Here is a 23,579-nt window from a genome sequence, read left to right on the forward strand (position 1 = left end):
AAGAATGACTTTGTCCTCAATTAAAAACAGTCGTCCACGACTCTGTGATAATCAATCATTATTGATCTGTTGGTCGGATTCAGTTAGATCAGAGACATTTATCAAAAGATGAAGGTTCTAAAGTTCAGTTCATTTTATTTAATGACCACACAGACATGGAGAACAAACAAACAAACAAAGCAACAACCCAGCTGTAAAGAGCCAGAATAGATCCATATGACCAACTAGGTTATTTAAATAAAGGCAGGACTTTACTGATGAAAGCACCTCATGTTCCTGCTGCCGCTGGTTTATGTGTCTGCAGTAATAAGATGAGTTTAAACAGACGATGTCTAACAAGGTTCCTCCTTCTATATTCAACAATGGTTGATTTTTTACATTCAAACAAAACATATTCATCTCACAACAATTTATCTTTACATAAAGTACAAAACCTTTGAACACCTACCAGTCCTTTATATCTTCCTGTCGGAAACTCTGAAGTTACAAACAGCCTGAGAAAACCTCCTGTTTTCACAGAGAAGATAGTTTTCAAACTTCAGTTCCTCTTTAAATTCACAATATAGATAACATCATGACATTCACAGTGCAACTTCTGCAGGAACTGATCTTTGAAGTTCTGCCCGGCTGTAAACTTAAGATCACACCTCTGATCCTGACGAAGCTCTGAGAGGCTGCATTCATCTCATATCTACTGTTAAAATATCATGCATGGTCAAATAAACAACTATACAATATCCAGCTGACTTTAGTTTTCTTTCCTCTCAACAAACTCCCCCAATAACCAATATTTCTCTTTTTAATACTAATACACTGTAGAGATCCTCCCAGCTCTCTGTGTATCATATTATTACAGATGGACATTTTAACTTTCAAAAATACCTGAACTTCACACACAGAGAGAAAAACTGGTGTCACGAGTCAAAGAGCTCTAGTCTGACATCTGTTGGTGGATCAAGTTTCCTAAACTTCCTCAACAGACAAACAGCTCCAGAGGCCTGTTTATAAAGTTCCTCACCCACCTCATCCGCAAACATTAATACCATAAGATTAATATCACTGTCCGTCACGGCATCATCAAAACCAGCCAGCTCACATCTGTCACCTAGTGAAACCATGGAGACAAACATCTGTCACCTGCTGAAACCGCGGAGACAAACATCTGTCGCCTGCTGAAACCACGGAGACAAACATCTATCGCCTGCTGAAACCATGGAGACAAACATCTATCGCCTGCTGAAACCACGGAGACAAACATCTATCGCCTGCTGAAACCACGGAGACAAACATCTATCGCCTGCTGAAACCACGGAGACAAACATCTATCGCCTGCTGAAACCACGGAGACAAACATCTATCGCCTGCTGAAACCACGGAGACAAACATCTATCGCCTGCTGAAACCATGGAGACAAACATCTGTCACCCGCTGAAACCACGGAGACAAAGAACTGTCGCCCGCTGAAACCACGGAGACAAACATCTGTCACCTGCTGAAACCATGGAGCCAAACATCTGTCAAACTTGGTTTAGAAAACTTGTTTTTAGCCACAAATAAAGAGACTTCTTTTGCTGTTTCAGGAAAATTCAAAAACAAAAATAAAATATGAAAAATGAATGAACAGCGTTTTAGAGTTTCAGAGGAGCTCATGTCCTCTTCAGCTCCTCAGTTCAGTAGATGAGTAACTGGACTTTGATCCTGTTTCAGCTGCACACAGACGTTCAAACAGTAAGACAGTCATCAGTCAGCTTAATAAAGACACCGACGCAAACCTACACATGATGATGTGACAGAACAGTCGATGTCACTCATTTATCAAATATTTGATCACAGAGGAAAAACTAAACAAAGAAACATGGAGGAAAACATCCGTCATCACCTGAGGCTGCAGAGTTAAAGTCGTCCCACACGACTTTATCTTCATATTTAAAGGGAATCAGTTTATTTTTGTTTTATCTTTCGCCGTAAAATGTTGACATTAAATTGAACACGAGGACGGCCTGTCATGTGAGATTGTATATTAAATCTTCTGAGTGTATGTTTGTGGTCTGAAGACGTCCTCTGTCCGTCCATCGGTCTGTCCATCGGTCTGTCTGTCTTCAGTTCTGTCTCAGGGTGTTGAAAAAACTCACTTCCTGTTTTCTGCATCTCAAGTGTTAAATGGTTTCATGCTGCTGGTTTCCAGTTTTATCTGTCATTTTTCAAAACACCATGACTCAACCACTTTTTACAGTGAAGATGTTTCTTTTAACGGAAGTAAAAAGAAAAACAGATAAAAATAGAATGACAGAGGCGTTTCTGTGACAGAGTTAGAAAACTGGAGGTTTGATGAAGTTAATTTCCTCTTTTTAAAATGGCGAGGTTCCTGTTTTTTGCAGTTGTCTCTAAAATAACAGAATAATTCATTTGAAATTAAATCAAATTCATTTTTATGTATGGCACCAATTTTAGAAAACCTGTCAAAAGACAGAGAATTCAATTAAATACAATAATTTACAAAAACAAATAAAGAAATATTAAAGCAAAAATAAAACTGAGAGATGAAAAATATATCTGAAGCATCAGTATAAACAACGAGACACTGACACAAAATTTCTAAAACGTACGTCCATGTTTTCCACCTGTTTGGAGCAAATGATCAATCTGATAGTAATTTTTCCAATGTTGATTAGTTGTTTGGTTCATAAAATGTTAGAAAATAATGAAAATCATGTCAGTTGAAAAACAAACATGAGAACATGTGGAGCGTTCGGACGATCGTTGGGTGGATCTTTGCTTCCCACGTCGCGTCTTCAGAACCGTTTAACGTTCGCCTGCTCATTGATTATCACTTCCTTCATCTGCTGTCATTTTGTTCGTCAGGTGATAAGAAGCTGCTGTCGAACTCAAACCAGTCAGTTAAAATCAGAGTTTGGAAGGTGGAACGTTTGATGTCATCATGTGACGTGCTGTCTGCGTTTCGATTGGCTGTCGTGTGAAACTCGTTTGAGTGTTGCTGCTGTTGTTGCTGCTGAGTTTCAGATGTGTTTCGAGTTTGATGCCGACGACTTTACACACTCGACTGAGTTTCACCTGAGTCTCAACCAGCTGAAGTTTAAAATCAGCCTTTAATTAAAAATCATGTCACTGTTCCGCCAGATCAGAACTTTGTCCTTCGCAACGGTGTGTTCTCCATAGCAACGGTCTGTTCTCCCTAGCAACGGTCTGTTCTGCATAGCAACGGTCTGTTCTCCATAGCAACGGTCTGTTCTCCCTAGCAATGGTCTGTTCTTCATAGCAATGAACCTTAGAATGTTGTAACCAATTAGAATGAAGTATTTATCAAAGCTGTGTAATAAGTTGAACTAAAGGTTTGCAGAAATATTCAGAAAACCAAAGAGGTAGACTGAGAGGTAGACTGAGAACTGTGTATGTGTGTGTGTGTGTGTGTGTGTGTGTGTGTGTGTGTGTGTGTGTGTGTGTGAGAGAGAGAGAGAGAGAGAGAGAGATAAATTCATCACAGGTGTCAAAACTAGTTACAGCTGGTTTGAACTGGTTTAGATCCAGGTAAAGGTACACATATATTAAACACATTCAGTCACTAACTTGTAGTTACAGATTTTTACACAGACTTTAAAAGGAATGTCCTTTTAACGTGTTTGTTATGATAAAATAAAGTTTTTCCTACATGTTTCGATATTTACATGATGAAGATGTTATCAGATCATCTTCAGAATATTTCATATGAAACTACAACAGGGTGAGGTCGTGTGTGTGTGTGTGTGTGTGTGTGTGTGTGTGTGTGTGTGTGGACGAGCGGTGACTTCAGCCTCGGCTGGCGACCGCACTGTAGATGATGGCAGCATCCTTGACCTCCTCCACTCGTCTAAAAACAGAGAAAAACAGAAGAATGTGTGAATCAGTGGACAGAATTGTGTCATCAGAGGAAGTGGATGAAAAGTTTCTCAATGAGTTTCACAGTTGATGGTTTCAACAGCGAAACATGAAACCAGACACAAGTCACACAGCTGCAGTAAAGAGCTGAAATATAACCGATGTTCTCTGACTGAACCCATGTAGGAGTAAAGCCCCTCCCACCACCTCACGGCGCATCAGCGAAAACTTGTGCCAACAGCTGGTCACATGAGACGTGAGGTTAAAACTGTGCAGGCTGTTCTGGGATTTTATAAATCAATATCAGACCATGTGATGGAAAACTGATTTGAATCAATTGATGAATTTGTCTAGTCACATATCCTGAAGTTCCTCAAAGTTATTTTGGTGTCACTGTTTCAAAAGATCAAACTGAGTGTCTGTGGTGTGTTTACAGGCAGAGTGTGTCTGTGACACAGACACACATTTACACACAAACAGTGTGTTGACAGAGACGGGAGGTCAGTCCCTCCAGCTGGAGCTTCAGTACCTTCCAGCCTGGTTCTTGTGTTTGAACTGGACCGAGGCGTAGCTGAGCTCCTCTGCTGCTTGGCTGGTTTCCTGTTGGTAATGTCCTCTGGCAGGTGGCAGGACGTTGCTGTAGATCCCATCAGCATGCTGGAAACCACACACACACACAGACACACGCAGACACACACAGATACACACAGATACACGCAGATACACGCAGACACACACAGATACACACAGATACACACAGATACACGCAGATACACGCAGACACACACAGATACACACAGATACACGCAGATACACACAGATGCACACAGATACACACAGATACACACAGATACACGCAGACACACACAGATACACACAGACACGCAGATACACGCAGACACATGCAGATAAATGCAGACACGCAGACACACGCAGATACACACAGACACGCAGATACACGCAGACACATGCAGATAAATGCAGACACGCAGACACACGCAGATATACACAGACACGCAGATACACGCAGACACACACAGATACACGCAGACACACACAGATGCAAGCAGATACATGCAGACGCACGCAGATACACGCAGACGCACACAGACACACGCAGATGCACACAGATACACGCAGACACACGCAGACACACGCAGACACACACAGACACACGCAGATGCAAGCAGATACATGCAGACGCACGCAGATACACGCAGACGCACACAGACACGCGCAGATGCACACAGATGCACGCAGATACACGCAGACACACACAGATACACGCAGACACACACAGATGCAAGCAGATACATGCAGACGCACGCAGATACACGCAGACGCACACAGACACACGCAGATGCACACAGATACACGCAGACACACACAGACACACGCAGACACATGCACATACACTCAGACACACACAGATACACACACATACACGCAGACACATGCAGATGCACGCAGACACACGCAGACGCAAACAGACGCATGCAGAGGCACGCAGATACACGCAGACGCACGTAGACACACGCAGATGCACACAGACACATGCAGACACACGCAGACACACGCAGACACACACAGACACACGCAGACACATGCAGATACACGCAGAAAAACAGCATAAGGAAGTTCAATGAAGAATGTTGTCAGAATTGTGCAGCACAGATTCTCTGATTATCAATGATTTAAATGATTTTTGTTAATATATTTTTATTTTCCTTTTCAGAGCATCTTTGTAACGTCAAACGTCAGGGACAACAGACGAATCCTCTGATGAACTGCAGCCTTCAGCAGCATGACAAAAAGAAAAAACTCTTTATAACTAAAACAAAAATCTTATATTACCATGTTATCATGAGGAAAATTTGTCTCACAAGAGTTTTGTGACATAAAGTCACAGGAAAAAAAAATCTTAAACAAACTGAATAATTTGATTTCTTGTAATAATAAGAAAATATGTCATAAAAAAGATCTTTTAGAAATTAGAAAAATCTCTGTTCTAGTAAGAACCTGGAGTGATGTTGAATAATGTGCTTCAGTAACTCACCTTTTGTTCCTCCCCATCGTCCACAGCTGCTCTGTGATCTGCTGCTGCTGCCTGCCTCCTGAAAATACCCAGACATGAGCAGAACAAGACCAGGACCCGGGTCAGAGAAACCAACAGCCACATACAGGAGACAAAGGGAGAAGGAGGTGTGGAGAACAGATTCTGACTCCTCGTTTAAAACAAATGTTATATTACACTGTAAAAGATCAAAAAAATTTCATAACAGAGAAGTCAGGTGCAAAGGTGGATCTGTGGAACAACAGCTGACTCAAACCCCCAATGTTTTATTTATGTTTTATTTTAATGTTTAAGCCCCAAACCTTTTACAGTTTATGAGTAATTTCTGTCAGTCTGTCTCTGGCTGCACCAGTGTGTCGTCTGTGTGTGTGTGTGTGTGTGTGTGTGTCTGTGTGTGTGTCTAACAGATATTTTGCTGCACACGGAAACAAACCAACCCCCCCAGTTCTCCTCAACCCCTAGCTCCGCCCCTAATCAGGTGCCTCATGGGAGTTTATTCAGAAAAACACGATGTTTGATGTTTTTATGATTTCTGACTGATTTCTAAAGGATCAAGTCAAGTCAAGAATGTCTCAGTTTGTCGTAGTTTAGTTCAGTTCTTTGTGAAACTGCTCGTCTCGCACAACATACGTCATCAACACCAACATGGCCGCTACCTCGTGACGTTATCTTGTGACGTACACCTTTTAACAAGTATGACTTCAGAGCTTAAGGCGTAACGTGTCCATACCATGAAATCTGAATTTGATGTATATTTGTCATGTAACTCTGCAGAATCTGTATAGTAACCAGAAACTGCAGCTGTCACGTAAATGCAGTGCAGTAAAAAGTCAAATATCCCATCTGAAATGTAATGGAGTAAATGGAAATACTCGAGTAAAGAAATTCTGGTCAGTACTGAAGTATAGAGTAACTTAGTTCCTTCCTGAGGTGTCTTCAGTCACAAACACAGCTGTGTAATCAGAGACATTTATGAAAATACCTTTTGATGAAGCAGAGGACCACGATGAGCGTGAAGAGGACCAGCAGGACACCGAACACCAGCCCGACTATCAGAGACAGCTCGGCCGCAGATCCAGGACGGGACGTGTCCCCCATAACTGGAAAACAGGAATAAAGGAAGTTTTATAAGTGAGTCCAGGATCAGGATGAGTCTGCTCCAGTCACAATCACAGCACCACGCAGCCCAGTGATCGACACTGTGGACCCTCATCCAGAGGTTCCAGATTTAACCTCATCAGATTCCCTCTGTGGGGAGGGTCTCCACCTGGTGCTTTGATTTCCTCTCAAGACAAACATATTAGAGATAATATTTCAGTAATTCTTCTGTCTTTTATAGGAACTTTGTGGGGACAAATCACTGAGGCTTGAGACCTCCTGCTCTGCTCCTGACCTGAATCTTCTGCAAATCCTGCAAAACCCCTTCATGTCTGTCATGAACCCCCATCTTCTCTCTGCACATGACCCTCTTCATCCTTCACAAATCCTGTCACCAATCCCGCACACCACTTTTTCTATTGAACATCTGGTCTTTGTTAGTGAAATTATTTCTACATAAATTATGCAACTGAAATGCATAGATGTTTAACCGACACAGACGCTGAAGTAATTCACACATGAAGACTTTCCGAAGACGCCCCCATGTATCCTGCTCAGTGGACTCAAGTGTTTCAGAGCGTCAACACGTCACTTTCTTGTCCTCAGAACAGAAATAAGAACTGCAAAGGTGCTGAAAAAACTAAAAGCACAAAAGTTGCTGCACTATACAAAAAAAAAAACAGTTGATGGTTTTCTTTACTTCCCCAAAAAGTGAAGGGCAGAAGAAGAAGAAGAAGAAGAGACATGTGGCCTCAGACTATCTGCAGGGTCAGTTAACACCTGATCTCAGGTCAGTTAATGATGTTAGTGAAGAAATGAGTTTGTGCTGATTGTGTCTCAAATCAGAAAAGTTTCCCAGAAGCAGAGAGGACCTGAACATGAATAATTCATATAAATCAAGTTTCATTCTGATGATGAAGTTTGTAAACAGCAGGAAGTTAAACTAACAGGTTTAAAGTGGTCGATCACAGACGGGATGAGACAAACCTTCCTCATCAGCCTCCACATGCAGACTGTACGGCAGGGAGCCTGTACCGCTGTTGGTCTTCAAACCACAGGTGTAGTTCCCAGAATGCTTTGCTGTCAGAGGTCCGAGCTTGAGGGCGGGGCCAGACTCTGAGAGGTTCTGTCTGTCTTTGAACCAGGTGACCTCCAGGTGGTGGAACGTGCAGAATGCAGAGCAGAACAGTGTCACGTTTTCACCTTCTTTCAGCTTCCTGTCCTTGCTGGAGCTGTTTATCTTCATTCGAACACCATCTGAATTAAATGATAAATAATGAGAGTTTTCATTTACCTTCATGTCACACATCACATGACACATTATTATCTCCATCTTTTATTTTTTATGCTCAGTGTTTCTGAACCTCGTCTGCTAAAAGCAAAGTCTTGAGTTCATTAAAGGGATAGTTCACCCAAAATGAAAATTCAATCTTCTCACCATCATCCTGACCGAGGGTCAGGTTCAGTTTTTTTAGTTCACAAAACTCTGCTGGAGTTTCACAGGAAAACAGAATCTCACAAACAGTGGAAGTGAATGTTGACAGAACAAAATACCCAAAAATCTGAAACATGAAAATCCTTCGTACTCCTCATCTGGTGTGATCCAAGTCCTCTAAAGCCCTGACACACACACACACACACACACACACACACACACACACACACACACACACACACAGAGAGAGAGAGAGAGAGTCCAGAAGGTGTGCACTAACATGGATCTACAGTGAAGGTTTAAGTCTTCTTGGCATGTCGAGGCTTCAGTTTGGGAGATTCTGCAGCGCTGTTTGTTTTGATGACTAAAACAACTAAACCAGACCTTCATTCAACAGGAGGGTGAGCAGGTGCTGACTGGGTGAACTATCCCTTTAATATTAGTGTTAATGTTACACTATGATGCTCTTACCAATGACAGAGACATTCACTCCTGATGTGAAAGTAAAATGTCCTCTGCTGTTATCAGCCTCCATCCTGAAGCGAAAGGTTCCCTTGTCCTTCGACTGTATGTCTGTGATCTGTAAAGTGCAGTTTTCCTTCTTGTCTCCCAGGTATTTGTAACGAGGGTCGTTGTCTGTTGAGTCACTTTTGTACACAGACGGGGTGTCGCCCTGACACATCCCATGGTTCTGACACCAGCGGACTCTGATGATCTTTACCTGAACTTCTCTTCTGTTCTGACTGACAGACTGAAGTGGTGTGAAGCTGCAGAGGAGGGTGACAGTCGAACCTTTTACAGCACAAACAGGAGCTGGATAGTTCACAGTCTGACCCACAACACCTGGAAAACACAGAGACGAGACAACTACCTTGTAGTTTTTTTTTACCACGTGGTTGATGTTGAATTGTGTAAATCAGAGTCTGATGAGAAGCCTGGTTTATAATAATGTTAATAATAATATTTTCTACATGAATGTGACTGTGAGACGCCTCACGGTGGATTTGTGTCCCTCTGTTAATGAGGAGGAGCTGCTGCACTGCATCATGTTTAGTCTTTTTTTTTTTTTTCAGTCCGTCCAGGAAGCTGTGACACTAATTAATGCAAATCCAACCAATCAGTGTGAATTCAGCACAACCTTCAACACAACTTTTTTTCTTTCTTTTTTTTTTTTTTTACAAATGTGACCAATCATTATTACAGTTTCCTGCAGTCCCACCAATCACAGCAGTCGTCACACGTTTATTTCAAAGAACCCACTCAGTGTTTTATTATTTTGTTTGTATTTTTATTTTTTATTTTGTCATAGATACTGAAAAGAGCACATTTGTCATTGTACTTGACATTTATCAATGTTCTGCATATTTATAAATATATAATCTATCATTTTGTGCTCACTTGAGTTTGAGCTTCCAAAAAACATTTTTGCTTCTTTGTGAATCTGTGATTTTCAAATAAAGCAAATTTGGTTAGAATTTTTGTAATATTGAGTCTTTTAGGTATAAAATAACTCAGAAGACTCAGAAGAAAAAGTGGTTTGTGTTCCTTCACAAACTCCTGAAACTTCAACTTCAGTGGAACAAAAACCTAAAAACCTAAAAACACTGAAACATGCAGCACAGCTTTTTAGAAAAACTGCAGTGAAATCAGGCATTTAAAGCAACAATCGTCCCCAAAAACGCCTGAAATCCTGCAGGAGGCGTCTGGCGTCTGTCTGTCTGACTGACTGACTGTCTGTGTATCTGTCTGTCTGTTTGTCTGACTGTCTGTCTCTCTGTCTGTCTGTCTGTTGTTCACAGATCTGACAGCAGGGGAGCACACACACACACACAAACACACACAGACATACACAGACACACACACAGTCACACACACACACACACACACACACACACACACACACACACACACACACACAGCAGCAATCATCAGTCACAGGTTTCTATCGACTGACAGAAAAACACGTCACTGTGAAGATACGTTCACTGACATCATGGAAAACTCAGTTACTCCATTACTATATTACATGACTTCAACTACTAATGAAGTTCACTTTTTACAGTGTACAGTCTGAATTATTTCACCAAATTAAAAAAAAAACTTCAGTTACTAAAACACAAATTAATTAAGTTAATTTTTTTGCGGTTAACAATTTAGATGAAAACAATAATTTTAAGTCATAAGAACTTTCAAATCCAAATTTTGAATTAATGCAACTTAAATTAAAGGCAGATTAATTTAAAAGTCCAAATTTGTAACTCGATTATTTGCTTAACACAAAAGTAAAACTGTGTGACGATGTGATAACCTTAGTTTGGTTTAAGAAAAGTTTTTTTTTTTTTTTTGTTTTTTTTTTAATAATAGTAACTTTGGTGGTACTTCAGTTTGTTAAATGTAATTAATATGATTGCTAAAATTAGCACGAGTTAACGTGAGCAAGGTTAGTTCACTGACTTTAGGAAAGCTTTAAAAAAAACCACACAATTCAGGTTGATCATAAAACACAAAATAAAATTTTGTCTCACTTTAGACTAACCTGCTTTTTGAGTCACAGAGAGAAAACAGCGACTCAACAGCAGAGAAAAATCTGAAAAAGACGCACAACACTGAGAGAAACTGAACTGACAAAATTTTACTGAAATAAAAAAGCAGGTTGAGAAAACAAGGTTTAATTTCAAAACCAGGCCGCCGTCACTGAAACAGGAAGAGACTCAAAATATCACTGCAGCTATTAATGAAATAAACGTTTTCATTCTCTACCTCCACAACAGCTGGGTTTATTATCATTAATATGTCATATATGTTATTATTATTTTACTTGTATATTTAAGTTGAAGTTTCATAACTGTTTATAATCCATATTTTTTTTATAAGTATATTTGTGGGCGTCTGAACACACATTTATTTTTTCCTTTTCCACGAGCGTGGATGCGGACAGATTTTACATCCTGCAGTTTTACAGTAAATTCAGCATCTTTGTCTTTATGAAAACACAAGTCACACAATAAACTCCTACAGAGGGTTAAATATGTGCAGTAGTGGAGTAGATGTACTTAGTTACTTTCCAAGTAAGTTAACAGCAGATTAAATGTGTCTGTAGGTGAGAAATAATGATTCTGTTGTGGTATGTTTTGTTTTCAGTCTTACCTCCCAGCAGGATCATGAAGCTCCACAGGATCTTTTTGTCCCACACGGTCATCCTTAGTCCTGATCTGAGGGTTCAGTCACAAAGTGATCCGAGAGTAAACTGAGTCTCACTGACAGATTGTGAAATGAGGCAGGAAACATCTTGAGGTTCTTTTCTGACTTCCTCCTTTTTGTCTTTTTTTTTTTTTTTTGGGAACTCTTCCCTCACCCACTTTCACCACATCTGCAAACCACAGCGTCACTAATGTACTGTCACTTCCTTCAAAACAGCCACACACACCATCATCATCTTCATCACTGTCATCATCATCATCATCATCTTCATCACTGTCATCATCATCGTCACTGTCATCATCTTCATCATCATCATCTTCATCACTGTCATCATCATCGTCACTGTCATCATCTTCATCACTGTCATCATCTTCATCATCATCATCTTCATCACTGTCATCATCATCATCATCATCTTCATCACTGTCATCATCATCATCATCATCATCATCATCATCATCTTCATCACTGTCATCATCATCATCACTGTCATCATTTTCATCATCTTCATCACTGTCATCATCATCATCATCATCATCATCATCATCATCTTCATCACTGTCATCATCTTCATCATCATCATCTTCATCACTATCATCATCTTCATCTTCATCTTCATCTTCATCATCATCATCATCATCATCATCATCATCATCATTATCATCATCTTCATCACTGTCATGATTTTCATCATCATCATCTTCATCACTGTCATTATCTTCATCATCATCATCTTCATCACTGTCATCATCATCTTCATCACTGTCATCATCATCATCACTATCATCATCTTCATCATCATCATCTTCATCACTGTCATCATCATCATCATTGTCATCATCTTCATCATCATCATCATCATCATCATCTTCATCACTGTCATCATCATCATCACTGTCATCATCATCATCATCATCACCATCATTACTGTCATCATCATCGTCATCACTGTCATCATCATCATCATCATCACCATCATTACTGTCATCATCATCGTCATCACTGTCATCATCATCATCATCACCATCATTACTGTCATCATCATCATCTGTGGGCTGTGGGCTGCAGGCAGGCAGCTGGTGACAACAGCAGGAGTCTGAGGCTTGTAGTTATTACATGTTAAAGCCAGCAGAGGGCAGCAAACACTGACAGCACAACCAGTCCTGTATTTTTAGTTTCTGTATTTAAACAGCAGATATCTGGTATTTACTTTGTTACTATCGATGGATAAATTATAATTCAGTTTGTGTTTGATATTAAGAGCTGTGATAATCAATATGAATCATTCAGAGTTTATTTAAATCGTTCTCCTGTCTCTGTTTCAGTACCACACATACAGGAACATGTAGCATTGATCTCCAGTGTGCATCATCACTGCCCTCCACCAAACTACACCTTCTACATTTTTAAAGGACTCACTTTACTGGAAAGACCACCTCTCCCATTCCTCAGCAGTAAACACAGGACGGCCCCGCTCCAATATGAAAGAACCCCCTGAAAACTTTACATTGTTCTGCAGTTCAGATTGTTTTTTGAGCTCTTAATTGTTTCCATGTAGTTTGAGCAACAGAAGCTGTGAGAGGGTCCTGAGGGTCCACTGAGTGAAGTCTTCAGAGACACGTCAGTCAAATGAAGACGTGGTGAAGCTGGACCCATGATCAGATCTCAGCAAGGACACACACACGCACACTTCATACAGTGAAGATTCACTGCAGGAGAAGCTCAGCAAGTTCAACAAGTTCAACGAGGGAGGGAGGGATAACAAGCTGGAACAGAGGGAACAGTCTCAGGAACACACTCAGATCCATGAAAGAACGTCACCAAGGTAAGTCAACTCGTTCAGTTAGAAAATCAAAATGAGATAAAAAGATACAATTATGGGCATGATGGTATTTTGACCATAAAAGACTGAAGAGACTTAGTTAATAAAAAACATTTACTACAAACATTATGTCAAAAAATGACCTGAGGTTGTTTTCATGTCTGTGCCGCCACATATAGAAACTGTAGAGAGTCGGGATCAGTTCAGAGATATTTAATGAACAAACACAGTAAAGTTCAGCAGGGAAGGTCCTCAAGCAAAGTTATATAAAATAAACAAACAATAAATCGAAAATATGAGGAAGGAAAAAATAGAAAATAATGCTAACTAACTGCAGACACGAGACAGGGGACACTCAACTTGATTTGCCCGGGGGCCCCTTTGCCAAGTAAGAGTAGTTCAGGGGCCAGTTAACACAAACACAAACACTGCTGCCACACTAACATCTGCACAGGTTTTCACTCTGTCAGACTTTATTTACTTTAATGCTGCATATTTAACATCTGTAATGTGATCAGGTTTGATTTCCAGAACCAATTATTCATTTTGTACAGTGAAAAGGACAAATGGTTCAATATTATTATTACATGACATTCAAGTCACTGAGCTTAAACGTCTGTATTTCAAAGAAATGAACTGTTTGACATAAAGGAAGTGGTGTCATGACATTTCCTGTTGCCCTGAAGACATTTCCACAGACTCTTAAAAGTTTGCATTATAGACCTGCTCTTTGAAGGATGAAGTGTGAGTCTGTTTTTAGTCTTAATTTTCTTTGTCTGCCCTCCTGACAGCTTTAAAGTCGTCTCCTCATCATGTCAGGCGGCAGCAGAACTCTGGACAACATGAAGACCCTCCTTCAGTCCTGCGAATGCTTCGATTCACAGCAGACGGTGAAGTTCTACAACACCTGGGCGCAGACGTATGAACAGGTCAGTGGACGGAAAGTCATCGTCCTTCAGGTCTGACAGAAACACCACAAAGCATCTGTCTTTGGTTCTCAGTCAGGGTGTCTTCAGAGGCACCGTTAAAGTGTTTGACACTCCAAAGTACTGATATCTTATCTGGTTTTAATATGCAGCATTTTCTTAAAAAATATCGTATAGACTCATAAACATAATCCCTGTAGATGATGACTGATGATCCACTGTCTGTATCTGCAGAGACCCTGCAGCTCTCTGCCTGTGTTTCATCATACTTTGCTACGTGTTTTCTGAGCTTCAACCTGTTTGGCAGTGGTGTGTAACCTCCAGCCAATAACAGAGTACTGCGACCGACAGTCAAGCCACATTCTCTGCCTCCCTCCTCGTCTGTGAGAGCTGCACAAAGACATATAATCATCTGTCACAGGCGGAGCCGACGGAGGATCTCGGCTGTATTCACACAATTTCTGGTGTTGACTGGAGGTGTGGGTGCGATTATTTGTGCTTTAGAATGTAACTTCTGCAGAAGAAATCAGAAGATTAAGTTTCATATCTCTGATTCACTGCTTTGCTCTCGCTGATCGTGCTCCTTCACTTAATTCACACTCTGTGATGCTAACCTTTTGGCTAACGTGCGTAATTTTACAGCTAACTTCCATAAAAAACCACCCACAGTAGTGTTAACACTGATGATGGGGGGAGGAGATGGAAGTCTGAGAGGTCGTAGTTGCACCTCAGTCCGGTCCAGGTAGGGGTTCAGCAGCCAGACGTTCCGCCAGAGGCCAGTTCCCCCCCGCAGCAAACAGTCTGCTGGGAGGTCCTGTGGCTTATTGATGTATAAAAGTCCATCATGTGTGTATAACAACATTCTCCTACCCAACTTCATCATTTTATAACTTTAGCACAAAGTACAATAGCCACTCAATAAATAGAAATGAAAAACCCAAAGGTATTTGGTTTACAGTGATATCAAACAGAGAAAAATGACAAATCTTTACACCAGAGAAGCTCCAACCAAATGTTTGCCGTTTTTGCTGAAAGTTTTAAACTTTATTTTCAGTTGATCAGCTAATCAGTTAATTGACTTCTGCAGCTGTACATGTAATGAGTTCAACTTTTGGTCACACTGATGATCAGAGTAATTAACTTCATAAAAGTGATCATTCTGACAACTTTAACATGTTACATCAACAGGATTTGAAGATTATAGACTACAAAGCAACACATCTGGGGGTAAATTACCTGAACGCCAACTTCTCTGGGAGTCGTGAGGAGGTTCGGGTTCTGGATGTCGCCTGCGGGTCTGGACGGGTCACTAAACTGGTGAGCCAAAAACTTAACTTAAAGTAAACTTTCTATATAACTGAACCATATTGTAGGTTTTATGTTACATTACCATTTAGAAAAACAGCATCTGCCTCACTGACAAATCATGTCTCTGTTGATGCTGCAGTTTTAATTAAACCCCACAGTCTAATTATTTAAGTTAGAAACATCAAACATAATACTGATGATTTTATAAAGTAAAAAAATGTATTCATGCATGAATTGCATCCTGTTGCATATCTAATGTACAAGTGGAAAGTTTATGGAGTCACAGTTCTCAGATGTCACAAAGATGCTGTGTGAAGAAAAAGCCACAGGTCCATACCAGGAAGACAGTGATTATGGTGTGGCTTCTGATTTGCAGCATATTTTTGTCATGGTTTTGGATTTCACAGCAGTCATTCCCTGTTTCATTTTGATAAGAGTCTTCTCTCTTGTGTGTTTCTTTACTTACTTCCAGTACTTTCTGTGGCTGCTGCTGCACACAGGTTTACAAGCAAATGTGAAGACAAATCCACGTTTTAATACCAAAAGTTTAAAAAACAAACACTGAGCTCTCGTCTGGCTGGTCAGTGGGTCTGTGATTTCTTTGTGGGTCGCCGCTGCAGACAGTTGAGAAGCAGGAGTGAAAATAAATGCAGTTTTTCATCTCAAAAGTTTGACACGTTCACTCTGAGCTCCCATCCTGCAAACAAAGGAGTCGGCATCAGAGCGACTCTTCCACCAGAAGCTCCAGTCTGTCATTTCTAATTGTTACAAAATACTTAATATTATTTATTTCTTAAACACATTTTATTTACTACATTATTTCATTTAATCTTAACAGTGAAATAACTATAAGCTAAAGTTAATGATGGTTAAAGTCTCCCTTGTTAGAGGTTAAACTGTTGAACATGTTCTTCCTGTGTGTGCAGATGGTTGAACTGGGCTTCAGGCACTTTGTGGGAGTGGACGGCAGTAAAGGGATGCTGGAACAAGCTGCTAAGACTGGTCTCTATCAGGACCTCAGACTGGCCTTACTGGGAACACAACCACTCCCTGCACAGACTGGTACACTACGCTCACACTTCACACACTCTGATTGAGCTTTAATTACAGTCCAGGACTGAGTCTCAGCAGCTAAAATGTGCCAGTGTGACACGGGACTAAAAGGAAGGACTGGTCACAGAACAGGGATATTAGAAGTGCAGTTTGGATCATAAAGCCCTGTGCTTGGCTTAGCCCTGGCTTAGTATGAGTGTAATAGGTGCTAAGGTTAACTCTTAGACCAGGGTTAAGGATATGTGTGCAGTGCAGTATTCATACAGTTTATAATAAGGGGGAATTATCTGATTATGCTAAGCTAACTGACATTAAATGTGAAATGGAATTTAATTTCTTCCAAACTGAATCATTATTAAACAGCATTTATCGAGTTTGAGGTGAGACATACTGAACATTACCTCTGTTACTGTCAGATATTAAAACATGCTAAAGTTAGCTGTCAGTTGGTTCAGTTAGCTGCTCAGCACCTGCAGTGAGCAGCTATAAATATTTATTACAACTAATCCCTGTATTTTCATTTAGTGATGATAAAACTCGCTGATGATAGCATGAGGCTAAGTTAGCACGAGGCTAACTTTGAACTGAGCAGCTTCGATGACTCAGCCCACACCTTCCAGGTAGAATGAGGGACAGAAGCACAGATCAGTCTCTGGCTAATTATTCCAGGATGAAGAGGAAAACACTCAGAACATCTTATTCATCTTCTTCTTCTTTCTCTCCTCCTCCTCCTCCTCCTGGTCTCAGGTGTGTTTGACGTGGTGATCATCGTCGGTGCTCTGGATGCTGGTTTCGCTCCGGTCAGTGTTGTCAGGGAGCTCTGCCGCGCCGCCAAACCAGGTACGCAGCTAACAAGCATCAGTATGACTCTGCACGGCTCGCGTGTCTTCACATCGTTACTCAGTCAGCAGTAAACACAGAAGGAAAAACTAAAACCACCACCAAAGGTGTGATGTCCACTGGGAATCGGGGACATGGAGGCTGCTGGGACTTCATGGACCTGCAGGAACTACTCAGGCTGAAAGAGCAAATCAGCATTATTATACATTAGTAATAATTAATTAATAATCACATTACTTATTCAGTGCAATCAGCCAGTGCCAAATAAACAACTTTAAATATTCTAACATTAAATAATAAACTGCTTTATGTAATTCTAAATAAATGAACAGAATCTTTACATAGCTGTTTTACATCCTTGTCAGTGTTTTGTGTCTCTTAAATGAATCATTCAGTGTCTCTTTGTAGTCAGTTTATATCTTGTCAGTCATTTTGCAGTTCATATCTGAGCTCCTCTGATCCTCAGACCAGCTGTTCTCAGCCGCCTACTTGTGCATGGGATGGTATTTACTCCTGCTGTTTACCATTTTATTTTTCTTGACTGTTATGATTTTATTTAGCAGCACTTTGGTCAACTGTTTTTAAATCTGCTTTATTTGTCTGTGGTTATTTTGTGTGTCTTTGCGTTTGTTTTGTGTCTCTGTGGTGTCTCTTTGTAGTTGTTTCATGTCTTTTTAGTTATTTTACATCCTCATATTAGTTTTGTATCTGTCTGTCTTCATTTTGCGTCTCTGTGTAAACTCCTAACTAACCCTGCTGTGTCTGTGAGTGAATAAACTGTGTTTTGGGTGCAGGAGGTTTTGTGTGCATGGCGAGAGGCGACCACAGAGGAGCAGCAGCACACGAATATAAGAAGGACCTGGAGAGAGAGCTGCAGCTGATGGAGGAGGAGGGACTGTGGAGTCTGGTTGGAGTCCAGCAGGCGAACAGATACATGAGAGACGTTGATGCAGTCGAGGAGGAGCGATACGTCAGCGGGACTGTTTATCTGTACACAGCCATTTAAACCAATTATTGATCATAAATCACAGAAGTGATGGAAATCCAGAATAATCACTTACACAAAATACATGTGTCTCACAAAACACAATCCAGTCTAATGTAACATATGTCAGTTTTAAACATTTCTTAATAAATATTAATGATTTTAGTATCATTTTTATTCTGGTTTTGTTTTGCTTTCAGCGTTGGCTTTAAACTGTTTGCTCGTACTCACTTCATGACTGAATGAAAAGAAAATTAATTAGAGAAAATAGTTGTGTTTGACTAAAACAGAGGCACTGTAGAACTGACCCTTCGCTAAGCCCCGCCTCCAAACAGCAACTGTCAATCATAACTTTGCAACCATAACTAGGGCTGTCAACTCTCTCAAAGACGTGAAACACAAGAGCACATGTGTGGTGAACAGATTAAATTCTGTCTTCTGCTCTAACATAAGCTGCCAATGTTAGCATGTCTGGCTAACTGATGCTAGCTTTAACTTTACCTGCAGACAAACTTGTTAGATCTCACTGCATCTGCATTTGTTCTGTGGGGGTTTGAGGAGGATGATGTGGACTGATGAAGAATCAAAGATGCATCTCTCTCTGGCTCGCTGTCTCAGGTCTCCTCAGGAGGAGGAGGTGTTAGCTTGTCTTTGTGTGAGGAGGTGGATCATCTATCTGATATCAGATCAAGTGAAATCAAATTTTATTTATATACCCCAACATCACAAATGAAGCTCAGCATAAGTTCAATCAGGAAGACCTTCTATTACAGTGCCTTCATTCATAACTTTCCTTTACTCCGCCTCTCTCCTCCTATTCCCTCTAATCAGCTGTTTGTGGGCGTTCACCTTCGTCTTTACTATCCAATCAGATTTTGCCACGGTCGCGATAGCCAGTCAATTTGCTGCTGCCAAATCTTTAAATCGCCTCTGTCTTTGCTCCATCAGTTGTCATTCAGTCAGTCGCGCGACCCTCCTCCACCCCTCTCTCCTCCAGTCACTGGACCCAGGTAGCAGAAGATGTTCACCTCGATCCTCCCTGACGCCCTCTCCTCCAGCCTTCAGGTCCAGGCAGCAGGAGTCCAGAGCCACTTCACCTCACCAGTCTCTGCTTTGCACCTCATCATCACCACCACCACCAGTGTCTAGACCCCGGGGGGGTTCTCTTCACTACAGCTTCATCACCCCCATTTATATATACATATTGTTTCACCTCATTGGGGTCTAACCGCCAAAGACTGTTCATGTTTCATATATCATGCACGTGCGAATAAACCATTTCTCTTTTACTCTTAGTCTCTCCTGATTGAAATCAAAGTTAGCCTGTGTCCGATGCCCTCGGTCCAGTAGGACCTCGAAAAAGGAACCAGAGTGGTTCTACAAGCAAGTGAGAGCTTCATCAGGTGGTTTCTGAGAGATACAAGGTTCTGTTCTACAGAAATGCATAAATATCAGAAAATGTATTTTATAATTTATACTTGTGGATACTTAAGTATTTTTGAAAACAGGTACTCTGGTAATTTAACTTAAGTCAAATTTTGACTGATCAACTTTCACTTGCAGTTGAGTAATATTTGACCAGGAGTATCTGTACTTTGACTCGAGTACTGGGGTCGAGGACTTTGTCCAACACTGATTATCTTCAGTGACTTCAATAGGAACTATCTGAATCATTCTTTATTTAATGATGTAAACCTCACTGAGGTAATTAAAGAGCCTGTTCAAGTGGATTATTGATCTTCTTCTTGTTGGATTGGATACTTGTCACACTAATCTGGTGTGACGTCTGACTGTTTAAACAATCACTCTGTTAGATTTTGTTTGGAAAATCAAAATTCCAAGTTCTCCTCCTGAATATATGACAATGTGATAACATAAGAAGATTAATGTTGACTGCTTTATTTATGATTTAACTGCTATTATTTCAGTTAATTCATTTTGTTGAAGATGCATGAATCCTCTTTGAATCTGAATTTACCGATGTAACTGATAAACATGCTCCCATAAAGATGATCAGAGCTAAAAGGAGAGACTCTCATCTTATCGTTCTCTTCAAACGAAGGCGTGAAGCCTGGCCCAAATATCCTTCATCCAAAGATTCTGCTGACTGGGAAACTTACAGACACTTCAGAAATTCATGTGAGACTAAAACGAGAAATGCGAAGTCCAGCTACCATAAAGATGGTTTGTCTCAGGACTTTCATAACCCTCAGCAGTTTTTGAATCAACTGGACCAAATTCTCAGTAAAAATAACAAAAACCTCATAAATCAGTTACAAGTTATTTCTGATCCTTTACTTATTACACACTCTTTTAATCAACACTTCTCTTCTTTCTGTGGTTCCCAACATTTTAATTCCTGCTGCTGCTTCCTTAAACTTTCCTCCACCTCACTCTTCTTCTTCCTTTAAAAACATCTTGCCTATTGATGTTTTTCATGTTATTTATCAGGTGGTTATTTACATCCACTGTACAGGAAAAATACCATAAAACTATTCCAAGTAGTTGTTGGTGAAACTGGATATAAATTTGATGTGACTAATGTGCACAGCACTCTGCAGTTTTGAGGGCATTCTGGGATCAAGTACATCTCACATTTCATAAATCCTGGAAACTTGATCAGTAAGTTAAACATAACCATCTTCAGTAAACGGGGAAACACCCATGAGAACCCTGCTGGTATTGTTTGGAGGGGTGTGGTTGGATGGGGCGTGGCTTTGAGGGTCTGCAAGGCTGCAGCTGGACTCCTCTCCATGACCTCCACAGCTGACAGGAAACATGTGACCTCAGCAGAAGAAGTTGTTCTTCTTCTTGTCATTTTTTCCCCATCTGAATCACTATTTCAATCTTAAAATTTGCAAATTAAAAAATTAGCACACAGATTAAAAAAATAGATCCAAAGTTTATTCATTATATATTTTAAAAGTCAACTGACTCCAAAGGCTTCACACAACATTTTAAACTAAAGCTGCAGTAGGTAGAAAGCCTGAAAACGGTTGAGATTTGAGTCTAATCTGAGTTAGGTTTCATTTTGTGTCCTGAGCTCCTCCTGCCAGACGAGCTGCACGGCCTTCATGAGCGAAACAACAGTTTACTGAGGCGATGGTGAGTGATCACAGACTGACAGACATCAGCTGTGTGTGATGAAACAGACACCTGACAGTAAAAAATACTGACAGAGGAGAGAAACTACTTTTAAAAATATAAAGTTTCAGTGTGAGGATAGAAAAGTACTGAGAGCTGAACATCTGCCCTCCTGCACACATGAGCTCAGTGTCACATCACTCGTTTGTGGAGGACAGACAGGAAGTTGGCAGTAGAGCATAAATCCTCTTTTTATTCCCTAAAGTTTGAAACATTCACTCCGAGCTCCTCCTCTGTCAGTAAAGTAGTTGCATCACAGCAACTCTGCTGTCTTTTTTTCCTCCAGAAGCTCCAGTCTGCCACCGACCCTCCCCTGCAGAGCTCCCCGGCTCTGAGCAGCTGTCTGTGGGCTCTGTGTCTCAGCTCCACCTGGTCCTCTCAGCACTCAGCAGAGCTCTGTGATACACATGAATGAACGCAAGTGAAGGTGAAGTCAGAAGTCAGAAGTAACCCAGTGAGCTGACAGACTCCTGGGTTGATCATGTGGCTCATCAGGGTCTTTGCTCTTTATTATAACACTGTTTTATAGTGACTTTTCCTGCAGTAGTTTCCATCATTGATTCAGGGTCTCACTGGAGGAACGTGCAGCTGCCGAAGTGGGAGGAGTCCCCCAGGTCCTAAAAAACCTGTGATTGGTTTAAGTCTACCGTCACAAGACATAGAGGAGGAGCAGAAATCTAGTTCTCTCTCAGAACACCTGATTTACATTATGCTTACAGGTTTTTATGAAATCATTTCTCCATTTTACCAAAACAATGTTAGCTGCTGGAGCTTTAAGGAATAATTAGTACTGAATTATTAAAAATAGTCGATATGAAGTGAATTCAATAAGTCTTTAAACAGTCACCAATTCTTTAAAATACTGTAATGTTTACATAAAAGTTATTTATTAAACAAAATATAAATGTGAATAAGCGCTGCCTAACTCTACCAGCACTTCTACTGTATCCTCTGTTGAACCCAGTGATAAAATAAGCAGACGTCTTTTATGTTTGGGGTCAAATTGACCACAGCAATTTAAACCTACAAAAAATGAATGAAATGAAATGTCATTGAAAATATTAACCAAGTCTGCACATGTTGACTGCAACTGCAGCTCTGATGAAAGTACAGCCTGACTGTGATGAAGGTATGAGAACAGTTTGCACTCGCCTGTGTGTGAACGCCTGCAGGTAGAGTAGCAGTGCTGATAAAGGCAGGTTTATCAGGAGCAGAGGTCAGCTGCTGATTGGCTGCCTGAGTCTGATCTCACTCACAATCAAATGATCGCATTTAGCACAGTTCTGTTGTAAGGTGGATTCATTATATAACACTGACTCACAGTAACACAAGATCAAACTGCAAGTTCACTTTTTGCTGCTCATGAAAAAACAAAGTTTAAATTCAGAACAAGTACTGTTACCTTGTTAAAATATTACTCAATTACAAGTTAAAGGTGTCAGAAATATATTTAAGTAAAAGTATTTGTCACAAATCTACTCAGAGTATTAGTTACTTTTAAGTGTTGATGTCACAGTCAGCTCTCCAAATTAGGGTTACAATTTTTGTGCGTTTTCTTTAACCAACAGTTGAAAACACACAATCGATCATTTTAAGTTCTGAATTTAAGTTTCCTTCTTCAACAAATGTCCCCACCAGACAGAAAAGAGAAAAAAAACACTCAATCACCTTAAATGAAGTATTTGTACTTCGTTACTTCCAGCCCTGGTATTTGATTGTTTTTCAGTCCAGCGGGGACAACACACCCCTGAGGACAGCCGGTGGACGAGGACAGAAATTTACCACTTAAAAAAAAATCTACAATCCAGCCCACAAAATGT

At 40.5% G+C, this 23,579-nt stretch overlaps 2 protein-coding genes across 3 annotated transcripts; one reads left to right on the forward strand and one right to left on the reverse strand.

The window, feature by feature from the left end:
* Positions 1-2,687: 2,687 nt before the first annotated feature.
* On the reverse strand, positions 2,688-11,841 carry LOC146321996 (uncharacterized). Of its 2 annotated transcripts, XM_084727369.1 has the most exons (8): positions 11,628-11,841; positions 11,017-11,067; positions 8,952-9,323; positions 8,033-8,302; positions 6,930-7,047; positions 5,930-5,987; positions 4,403-4,530; positions 2,688-3,865 (listed from the first exon to the last, which is right to left on the reverse strand). In XM_084727369.1, the coding sequence occupies exons 1-8, from the start codon at positions 11,677-11,679 to the stop codon at positions 3,805-3,807; spliced, it is 1,110 nt and encodes a 369-aa protein (XP_084583495.1). In that variant the 5' UTR covers positions 11,680-11,841; the 3' UTR covers positions 2,688-3,804. The 2 variants fall into 2 exon arrangements, with proteins under 2 accessions (XP_084583495.1, XP_084583496.1); XM_084727370.1 differs by lacking the exon at positions 11,017-11,067 and having other exon boundaries at positions 11,628-11,838.
* A 1,586-nt stretch (positions 11,842-13,427) lies between these two features.
* On the forward strand, positions 13,428-18,786 carry LOC146321997 (methyltransferase-like protein 27). Its single transcript, XM_084727381.1, has 6 exons — positions 13,428-13,506; positions 14,295-14,432; positions 15,618-15,746; positions 16,664-16,799; positions 17,538-17,630; positions 18,425-18,786. The coding sequence occupies exons 2-6, from the start codon at positions 14,316-14,318 to the stop codon at positions 18,634-18,636; spliced, it is 687 nt and encodes a 228-aa protein (XP_084583507.1). The 5' UTR covers positions 13,428-13,506; positions 14,295-14,315; the 3' UTR covers positions 18,637-18,786.
* The last annotated feature ends 4,793 nt before the right edge of the window (positions 18,787-23,579 follow it).

The sequence above is a fragment of the Lutjanus erythropterus genome, chromosome 9 (genome assembly GCF_056507025.1).
Source record: "Lutjanus erythropterus isolate fLutEry1 chromosome 9, fLutEry1.hap2, whole genome shotgun sequence".
In the NCBI taxonomy this organism is placed as follows: Eukaryota; Metazoa; Chordata; class Actinopteri; order Lutjaniformes; family Lutjanidae; genus Lutjanus; species Lutjanus erythropterus.

Excerpts from the sequence above, each read along its gene's own strand:
- LOC146321997 (XM_084727381.1), top strand. The coding sequence starts at position 14,316 with ATGTCAGGCGGCAGCAGAACTCTGGACAACATGAAGACCCTCCTTCAG. Across the intron at positions 14,433-15,617 it reads GGGCGCAGACGTATGAACAG|GATTTGAAGATTATAGACTA; the intron begins GTCAGTGGACGG and ends TTACATCAACAG. Across the intron at positions 17,631-18,424 it reads CTGCCGCGCCGCCAAACCAG|GAGGTTTTGTGTGCATGGCG; the intron begins GTACGCAGCTAA and ends TTTTGGGTGCAG.
- LOC146321996 (XM_084727369.1), bottom strand. The coding sequence starts at position 11,679 with ATGACCGTGTGGGACAAAAAGATCCTGTGGAGCTTCATGATCCTGCTG. Across the intron at positions 11,068-11,627 it reads CTTCATGATCCTGCTGGGAG|ATTTTTCTCTGCTGTTGAGT; the intron begins GTAAGACTGAAA and ends CGTCTTTTTCAG. Across the intron at positions 5,988-6,929 it reads GTCCTCTGCTTCATCAAAAG|GAGGCAGGCAGCAGCAGCAG; the intron begins GTATTTTCATAA and ends GGGTATTTTCAG.